This window comes from Aquarana catesbeiana, linkage group LG03, assembly GCF_042186555.1.
Source record: "Aquarana catesbeiana isolate 2022-GZ linkage group LG03, ASM4218655v1, whole genome shotgun sequence".
Lineage (NCBI taxonomy): Eukaryota > Metazoa > Chordata > Amphibia > Anura > Ranidae > Aquarana > Aquarana catesbeiana.
This window is the reverse complement of record NC_133326.1, coordinates 91,818,154-91,828,787: the sequence shown is the minus strand read 5'-3', so window position 1 is coordinate 91,828,787 and position 10,634 is coordinate 91,818,154. Positions and strand designations below refer to the sequence as shown.

General features: G+C 37.2%; 1 protein-coding gene across 2 annotated transcripts in view; it reads right to left on the bottom strand.

Annotated features, from left to right (window-relative positions):
• The window catches only part of CHRNA7 (cholinergic receptor nicotinic alpha 7 subunit), a 365,015-nt gene that overhangs the window by 17,026 nt on the left and 337,355 nt on the right, over window positions 1-10,634 (bottom strand). For both annotated transcript variants that reach the window (XM_073618832.1, XM_073618831.1), the window contains exons 7-8: window positions 6,443-6,637; window positions 3,447-3,533 (exon numbers count right to left, since the gene is read on the bottom strand). In XM_073618832.1, the coding sequence (XP_073474933.1) occupies window positions 3,447-3,533; window positions 6,443-6,637 (282 nt within the window). The remainder of the gene's footprint in view (window positions 1-3,446; window positions 3,534-6,442; window positions 6,638-10,634) is intronic.

Sequence of the window (10,634 nt, the reverse complement as noted above, 5' to 3'; positions counted from 1 at the left end):
GATGAAGTTGCTAACGCCATAAAAGACCTAAAACTTAACAAAAGACCAGGCCCAGACGGCTACTCGGCTTTATACTATAAAACATTCTCAGAAATACTCTCTCCCATTCTCACTGAAACTTTTAACAAACTTCTAGATGGACATTCTTTTCGGCAAGAAACACTAATGGCAATTGTTTGTATGATCCCAAAACCCCTTTCTGATGATACTTCCTGTGTGAATTATCGGCCTATCTCTCTGTTAAACCTCGATATTAAATTATTAGCAAAAATAATAGCAAAACGCCTCAATAGCATTATAGGAAAATGAATACATAGAGATCAAGTAGGCTTCATGCCAAATAGACAGGCAGGCGATAATATACGCAGGGCAGTGTTATTGGCACATATTGCTAAAAAACGGAAAATCCCTTTATGTTTTCTATCTCTCGATATTAAGAGGGCATTTGACACAGTATCCTGGCAATATATGCAATATTCATTACAAAAATGGGGTTTTGGACCCCACTTTTTAACATGGATCAAAGCATTATATTATAAACCCAAAGCCTATATAAAATATGCTGGATACAAATCTGAAGCCTTTAATATCGAAAGAGGTACCCGACAGGGTTGCCCATTATCTCCCTTATTATTTGCCCTTATACTTGAACCCATGGCCCAATACATCAGAACAAACCAAACTATAACTGGCATTGAAGTAGGAGGTATTACACACAAATTATGTATATTTGCAGACGATATATTACTTTTTCTATCATCACCACAGGTCTCTGGTCCTAACTTAATACCAGCTCTTGATGGATTTGCAGCCCTATCCGGCCTTATGATTAATCCTAAGAAATGCCTAGTGCTTAATATTTCACTCACAAACATGGAATTGATCCCGGCTAGGGCTGCACTCCCATTCACATGGGCAGAAAAATCAATCCCATATCTTGGAATTCATTTAACAGCATCTCATTCTGACTTATTCTCAACCAATTATCCTCCTGTATTAAGACAGATCACAAATCTATTAAAACAATGGTCGCAACTTCCTTTATCCTGGATAGGGAAGATTAATGCAATCAAAATGACTATTCTACCCAAATTGCTTTATCTATTCAGAGTCCTCCCTATTCCAATTCCTTCCTATTTTTTGAGAATAGTACAAAAAAGAGCAACTTCGTTTATATGGGGCTCTTGTAAACCACGTATACCTATACACACACTACATCTTCCCAAAAATAAAAGAGGCCTGGGATACCCTAATTTTACTAACTACTACAGAGCAGCACATTTGGCCAGTCTGTCCAAATACCATGCAAAACAGGAAATCCCATTATGGGTATTTATAGAGGCTTCAGAAAATGACCCTCTATTAATATCAAATTTATTATGGCTTGATCATAAAGACCGCTTTAAAATTCATAATCCCATAACTAAACACTTCTTATCTCTCTGGGATAAACTAAAAACCAAATATCAGTTACAATCTCCACACAATCCTCTCCTTTCTTTTATCAGAAATCCGGCCTTTTATCCAGCATGGATCTACCCAAATTCTTTTAAAGCTTGGACAACATCAGGCATTCAGACACTAAATGACTTCATAGCATCTAAATCATTCCTTTCATTCCCATCGCTTAGAGAAAAATATGATCTACCAAACTCTGAGATATTTAGATATCTCCAAATCAAAAATTTCTATACACCATTACTAAAGGGGGATACACCATTATCCCAATTATCCATTTTTGAATCAATCTGTACAAAAGATCCATTTGCTAAAGGTACAATTTCATCACTTTATAATCAATTATATGGAGTAGCAAATCTTAATAGACCCTCTTACGTTCAGAGGTGGGAGGAGGACCTGGGACGAACTTTAGAAGACACGGACTGGTCTAACATATGGCTCACATCTAAGTCATCTTCACCCAACATCTTAGCACTGGAGACAAATTATAAAGTCCTAACTCACTGGTACCTTGTACCCGCTAGAGTGGCAAAATATTCACCTAATACCTCAGCTCTTTGTTTTCGAGGATGCCCAGAAATAGGCACATATTTACACATATGGTGGACGTGCCCAGTAATCCAAACCTTCTGGAAGGAAGTCTTCATGATTGCATCTAAAATATTTAAAAAAATAATACAACCAGATCCATATTTAACTTTACTTAATCTAAAACCGGAATGGTTAACACTCTCTCAATTCAAACTTATGATCCAACTAATAACGGCTGCAAAACAAACAGTGGCCAAGGCATGGAAATCTCCTACATTGGTACTAGCAGAAACAATTCACAGAATGAATAATACAATGTCCCATGCTAAGATGGTAGCCATCGATCAAAATCAAATTCCAAAATTTGAAAAACTTTGGCATCCTTGGATAAAACAACAGTTCCTGTCAAACTTCAATGACTCTGTCCTGTTGCCATGGTAACAGATTAAATGACTTACAGAGACACCCATTCTAAGGCTTCAAAGAGAACTAAAAAGAATAATAAACTGACGAGCGGGACAACCTTGTGGACCATACCTCTACCTTTCAACCCTTTTTCTTCTTTCTCTTTCCTTTTCTCCACCTTACGATTAAAGCTCATTATCAGAATTTATTTGACCTATATACACTCTACTTGTAAACAATATGTATAGTAGGTATAAATCATTTAAATACCTACAAAAGTAACTAAGGAAATGCTATATATCTTTAATTTAGGTTTACGTGAACCCAATGTTTAATATTTGAAATTTCATGATATTTACAATGAGCTTACTTTATAGATCCTTGTAAACTTACTTTATGTATCTTTATAACATTGTATACTCAATAAACTTCTTTTGACAAGGAAAGATTGTCCTTAGGCCTATGTATATTTCTACTAGAGTGACTCAGAGCTTATACAGGGCTTTGTAGCCTTGCTCTCAATGGGTGAACAGGGCAGCAGGGGCCTGAAATAAAGGTGCAGTATGAGTGGGGCACTACAGAGAACCAAATGATTTCAAGAGAAGTATGGGTTAGCTACAGAGATAGCACAGCAGATGCAACTTGCATTGAGGTTCTATTATCCTGATTAAAACTGAAGACCAAGCCTGGGGATGGGCCACTGCTGTGATGTACTCAAAAGGATTTTGTTAGGTGTTAGCAAAAAGTTGTAAAGTGCTTTATTTGTGAAAAGGAGACTAGAGTTTCATCTACTGACTGGACAAATTAATGCAAAATGTAATATGCAATATGCAGAATTTTGGATAGGTATCTTTATTTCTTACTGTACTACATATACAAAATTACTATCCATTCAATGTATTTAGTCTTTGATACATAGCAGTAAATGGCAGTTTTCAGGCTGTAGAGCAATTTTAGAGACTCAACAAAATAATGTACTAACATCTCCTGTATTACATAAATTGTTCTCTAACTGTGTAAAACAATGTATATAGTTCCAGCAATCTTACCTATTAATGGCACAGAGTCTGATGTGGCAGGCATTATTTCTGCTACCAGTAACATAAATACAGTAAGTGACAACAACACAGTTATACCTAAATTTAAAAAAAAAATATATATATATATCAAGTTATTGCAAAAGCATAGTACTGAATTATGTATTTGCAGACTTTGAATAATACATTATTAAACCCATTGCTGACTACATTATGACTTAGAAACAAACCCTGTGATTCTGAGATAAGCAAATAATAACATTCACTGTCCAAATGTTAACTCAAAGAACACATATATTTCTACTTCCAAGCAGTTGGTTTCTAAAAAGTACATTATGTATTAAAACAGGTTGTTCTAATTACTCTTTAAATTGCTTTATTACATAATGCTACATCTGTTAGACAGCCATGTCTTGTATTAAAGACAGATTTTAATATAACCTCTGTTCAACAGGATACTGTAGAGATTCACAATATCCTTTTGCTAGTACTTTGAGGTCTAATTTAGGGTTATATGTTGTCCAATTCTTCCAAAAGTGAACCTGTGTCCTGACTATGCACATTAACTTATGTACATATTCTGAACAAGCATTAAAAGCACTTTAAAATAAGCCTGTACTTACCTTTTTAGCTATAGGCACTGTGGAGACGTTCATCTTCAAAATTCACAACAGAGATACTAAAATCATTGCTTCTCACCCCTTTACTTTCTGAAAGCAGCACCTTGGCAGGTTTCCAGACTTCTTATCTAATCATACAGCAGATACAGCAGAGGATTTAAAGCAGTTTAAATTTAGCTTTTGAATCTTTGTTGTGATGTTTTGGGATGACATTCTTCACAGTACATGCAGCTAGAGACATAAATATTTATCTGGCAAAGGTGAATGCATTGAATATTTTTCACACAAATAATGCTGTGGCTAATGTGTGAATGGGGCAAAACTGAAAGTTACTTGGTTCCATGTGCATGCTGCTGTTGGACAATTGGCACAAATCGGAAAATTATTTTAATGTGAATATTGGCTTATATGCAAATAGAAAATAAATGTTAGGTAAAATCTTTTTAGCAGTAAGCGCTCCATCAAATGTTGATTAGTCCATTTTGTGGACTGTTTGTTGGTTGAATGTTCTAAAGTTTTGCCCAGATTTAGATGACAAATAGGCCATTATTATTTGTCAGTTGGGCGAAGGGTTCCTGGATTAGCGCAAGTTTCAAAAACATAGTTACTAACGCATAAACTTGGTTGAATGTAGTTGAACATAGTATTATGTTAATATACAGTGTATATTATTGTTTTTTGAATGTTTTACAAATCCAATTAGATTAGTTTCTCTCCTAATTGAATGATTTTAGAGAATTTTCCCATTGCTACCAAGCTGACTAGTGTGTGTGTGTATTTATATATTTTTCCTTCTTTCTACCCGCTCCCATCCTCCATTCTCACCTAGGTGAGAATGGCGTGGACCCTTCGCCTGAAGCCTCCTGGGATATCCATGTCACATATTCCAGGAGGCTTCAGCTTTCAAAAATAGCTGGAGAAGGGTGGACCTGTGGCTAGAAGGGGCACACTTGCTGTACATCATCTGGGGGCTGACTGCATGAACAAGGAAAAGACAGTCAGCTCTGAATTACATCAGTATAGAACAGTGTTTTTCAACATTTTTCCAGTCAGGGCACCCTTGAAAATCATTTTCAGTCTCGAGCCACCCCACTCTAAGGCTTGGTTCACATTACTACATGTCAAAGAATGAGTGCAAAATCACGCACGTTCCTGACATGCAAATGCAGTGCTCTTTAGCAGAAAGCAGGGGTATCATTTATGCTCAATGGTACCTCTGCATAGTGGCAAACACTGTGCATTTTCGGTGCAGTGCAATTAAAAAAAAAGATTAGGGAACGTTTTCCCTATATATACACACACATATACAAATAGCCTTTTAAAAATCGGCAGTACTTTACATTCACTCTGACTGCCGGGTACTGCACTGTATGGGGAGGCAGAGAGCAGAGCACACACTCAGCAAGACACCTCTCCCTTGCTTTCACTTTCCATTCGCTGCTTGACTGAACTCCCAAAATGCGGATTTACAGTTTGGCTGGGGATCAGGAGTCTGATCTCATGTGACAGCCTCTCTATGAGGATGCCGCAAAACCCCTGGCTACCTCAGGTGGCACACTGGTTGAAAAAGGTTGGTATAGAACATGATGGCATTGGACCTACTATGTGGCAGGGAAGAAGCGGATTTTGGCAGGACAACCCCGGATTCACTGCCTCTTTTACTTATAGCCTCCTGTAGTGTCTGGGAGGGGGAGTAGGTGAGACACAGTGGAGGATTTGGCTCAATCAGGGAAAGTAAAGAAAGTTTATTAGTTGGTTTATAAGGCCTGTGCATCACATAGTAACTGAATATGGGACTTTTTCAGACTGACATATATCTGTTTTTAATTAGGCAACACAAGAACAAACAGGATTCACTATTTGTACCACAAAAGACAATATCAGAAAATAAAAGTTTGCACATGTTAAAACATTGGCAAGGGTAATTTGAGATTTTTGGGTGAATGTTGACATATTTGCATATGAAATATTTTATAAATAGACCCTTATATAAAAACTTATCAAAGTGCACTTTTTTGTGAACCCGATTTAACCCATCTTGTTTACAAAACCACTGCTGTTTATGTCTGACCTGCAGACCACATAAGCACTCCATATATCAAAATATTTCCTCATTTAATAGGTTTTCTTATATGCAGTTGAGCCTGTCAGTTCTATAGCGGATGAGTACATAACACTACATATCAGTTTAAGAAAATATTTCAAACCCAAAGTCATAGGACATGCTGCAATGGCAAGACCTGAATATTAAAATGTGTGACTGCTGCACCTTGCTGCATAATAGCTCTGCGTTCTGTCTAATCACCTAAATGTATTCGCATATCTAGATTGCAAACACCATTGCAGGTCTGATAAAAGTCAATTCTGTTTTCAAGTAACTATTTTTACCAAGTGAGATCTTTTCTCCTGAGTCTGCAGGTAGCAGAAACACTAGCAAGGCGAGTGCAGATATTAAAACACAGGGAATGAGGAGGTTCAGCCCATAGTAGAGGGTTCTACGTCTCATTGTAATCGTAAATGTCACATCTGGATAGGGCTCTTTACAGCAGTCATAAAAACTCTCACTCCGCTTCCCAGGGACTCCTACAGAGAAAATATATTTTATTGTCACACTCTTACTTTCTCTTCAGTCGCTAATTATTAATCAGCATATAAAGAGGTTACTGTTATGCATAATGAGTATATAACTGCTAACATACTATAAAAGTTTCCATTTACCTGATGTCACATGCCTACTGCAATGTTCTTAAAGTGGAACTAAACCCAACAATTTTACAATTTCAAAAAACAGTTACATTTAAGGCAAACTGGTAATGTTAGCTGTCATACTTGTGCTCTCAACCAAACTGTCAAACCATCCAATAGCTGGTGTCATAACTGATCAGATGTGCAGCACTAGGGCAGGTGCAGATCAAACAGAGCACAAGACGGCAGCTTCCTTGGCTGAAAAGAATAGGAAGGCTTAGTTCCACTTGAAGCAAGAATTCCATCTTACACCTACTGTAACTAGCCTTTAAGACTAGTTAGGTGTAAGCTGGAATTCTACTTAAACTGTTTGTAAAAGCAAACTGTCTAAGATGACAATTCTTTTTGCTTTGGGGAAACATCCCAGTACTTTCTGCTGCCTCACTGATATCAGGAAGTGAAGGGAAACCTCACCAGTAGGACATAAAAAATAACCTGGTTTTAACACTTTCCTACTCTATGTAACACTAAAAAATGGTTTTGGCTTTACATACATATCCTTTAGAGTAGAGATAATTTATTTTATTTTCCAAGTTCAGGATCTGTATTGAATCAAGCCACAAGGTTGCAAGGCAACGACCAGTTAAATATCACTCAGTTGCATAATAGAAGAACATAAAAAATGTCCCATCCTCTCCATATTACCAGTCTAGTGTTAAAAGGCTGTTTAACACTAACGGGCCTAGGAAATGGTGTGGGTGGGTTGAGTTTACATGCAATTTTAAAACATTAAAACATCAATGTCTCTTGGTGAAATATTTTTTATTAGGAACGGTAGTCTTGAGCAGGGGAACAGAATCCCACACGTTAGTCATTATAATAGATCTCTATGAGATTCACTCATAATGGGGCTGAGAAGCCTAGAATGATAACTTTGGTAGTTTTGGCTCTCCCAACTTAAATGCTAGATGGCATTTTTCAAATAACAAAAAACACAAATACAGTTAAAGTGGAATAAACCAACTGATTTAACAGTTTAAAAAAAATGTTTTGCCGCGTATACACGACCGGACTTTCCGTCAGAGTAGACTCTGACGGCCTTTCCGACGGAGTTCCGATGGAGTTCCGCTGAAATGGGCTTGCCTACACACAATCACACCAAAGTCCATTCGTTTAAAACGCGATGACATACGACGGGACTAGAAAAAGGAAGTTCAATAGCCAGTAGCCAATAGCTGCCCTTGCGTCATTTTTGGTCCGTCAGACTAGCATACAGACGAACGGTTTTGACGATAGGAATTGAGTCCGTCTGAAAGATTTGAAACATGTTCTATTTCTAGGTCCGTCAGAATTTTAGAAAGAAAAAGTCAGATGAAGCCCACACACGATCGGAATGTCCGACAGAATGATTCCATCGGACCTTTTCTGCCGGAAAGTCCAGTCGTGTGTACGCGGCATTACATTCTTTTTTTTATAATACATTTTTATTTTTATCAAGACATATTTCATCATACAAAATCACAACAGGGCATTGCAGCATCTACTTACAACCCATATTAATGTATGCCATTGTTTAAGCAACATTTAAATACATCTTATTTATTCTTCTAAACTATCATTTTAAAAGGACAAAAAAACAAACAAACCAGCAGACAAAAAAAATAAAAAATGGGAGAGGATGGTTGGTACTGCGTACCCTATCCAAGTCCAATTTCTCTTAGTTTATAATGTACATACATATATCTTAATGTTCCTACAGGGACCCAACAATTTGAACAGGAACCTCAAAAAAAAAAAAGCAGCAATTCCTTACAAAAACTGTTACATTCAAGGCATGTCACTATCAAACCATCAAATAGCTGGTGTCATAGCTGATCACATGTGCAACACCTTGTCAATAGAGGATAAAGCTGGTCATACACTAGTAGAATTGTGTTAAATAATTTTCATTTTAAGATAGTTTGTTTGATTTTTTAATATTTAGTGGGGTCAAATTGATATTCAATGTTAAAAAGCAAACTTTTCTTTAAAGTACTTTCAGGTGACTGTCAGGAAATTCAAGCTCAAAGGAATGGTCATGCTCAAATGAATGCCTGTGCTCAAAGGAATGTGCTTGCACACAGGACTCATGTTCATTGCTGTGTGGTCATCAGCTTCTTCTGCTTGTGACCTGATCACCTTTATCCTGACCCTGTTTGTTCACCCTGTTTGTTCCTGAACCTCTGTTGCTGACTTCGGCTTGTGACTCGACCTTGCATCCTGCCTGCTGTTCTGGTACATCTTCTGCTCGCTTGATGTTGACCCTGACCTGGCTCTGACTCTGCTTCTGGTTCCTGACCTTGTACTCTTGCTGCCCGGGTGTTGCTGACCTCTGATCATCTGACTTTGCATTCGAGATCCAGAATCTCTCTACTGCCAGTTAACCTGTTCCTGCTCTGCATCTACTTCTAAGATATTCAGAGCCGGATTAACTACAGGAACCCATGCCACTTTTTGCCCTGTTATACCCAGTCAACGCCCCCAAGGGAAACAGGATAAGCGGTGTAAGGGGAGCCCTCTAATCAGCTCAACCAGGCAAATGGTAAAGACATTCATGAAATCATCCAATGTACTAATGTTTTGTAAAAATGTTCATACAAACATTTTTCCAAAAATATAATAGTGTATGGGCAGTTTAACATGGCAGTAAAGACAGAAGGGTTTCATTTCAATTTAAGGTTAAGTATGCTCTTGGATTATTATTCTTTGAACTAAATTCTTCACAAAGTAATAGTGGGGGGGGGGGTCCTACTTACGTTTGTAGTTTTAAGTTCAGTAAGGTGTGGCAATTTAACTGCATGAAAAAAGGTTTCCAATACCACCTCCTGAACAGCTTGGAAAAGTTTGGTGCCTAGACGCACCAGGCTGACGTTTTTATAAAAGGGGTCCTACTCAACATGTGTTGACAAAGGCAAAATGAGTCTTCACCTTGCAGGCGAACTGTTTTTAATATTGTATTGGTATACCTTTTCAAGCTTCTGATGTAAAATTTTATCATTGTATGCCTATTGATGGGCTAGGAGTTAGGGTAATGGTCAATGCATTTTACAGCAACCATATCATCAGGAGATGAACCTTGATCATGGTTGTCTATGAATAATAAAGAAACACACTTTATTGAATGTGTTCTATTATTGTACAAAACGATCTACTGATGTTGCATCACTACAATGCCATGCAGTAAATAGGTGTCTAGGGGGTCTGCATTACTTGGAAAGCAGAATTGTAGTTGAGTTGACAGTTAACCATTCTTAAGAGCTGTAACCAAACTGTACTATAACAACAAAACAATTACATTTTATATCATAAATAATCTACCGGTTTTAAACAGCATATTATTATTATTATTATACAGGATTTATATAGCGCCGACAACATATGCAATTTTTCAGTATGTTGCAATCTGATTAGTTGCTATACGTTGCTGTATTAAATTTTTTTTCTCTCTTTCTGATTGCTAATTAAAGGAAAGGCCATTATCTAACTCACCCTTCCATGTCAACTATTTTCCAAATAAATGTAAAATTTATAGTGGGACTTGCTTATTTTCCCACTGCCAAAGTTGGGCAGTTTTTTCATAAGAGCCCTTGTAATAATGATCATGTAGGGCTAATACACCTAATTGTAGATGGAAACAACCATTTTTCCCTAGAGTGATATCTTAATACTGGTATGTGCTAACTGAACCATCTCCACCCAAAAAACTGAAACGCTGCTATCTGCTTTTCTTATGTGTCTCTAATAATGCTGGTATGTGCTAACTGAACCATCTCTACCCATAAAACTGAAACACTGCTATCTGCTTTTCTTATGTGTCTCTAATAATGCTGGTATGTTATTTTTACTTAACCGTCTG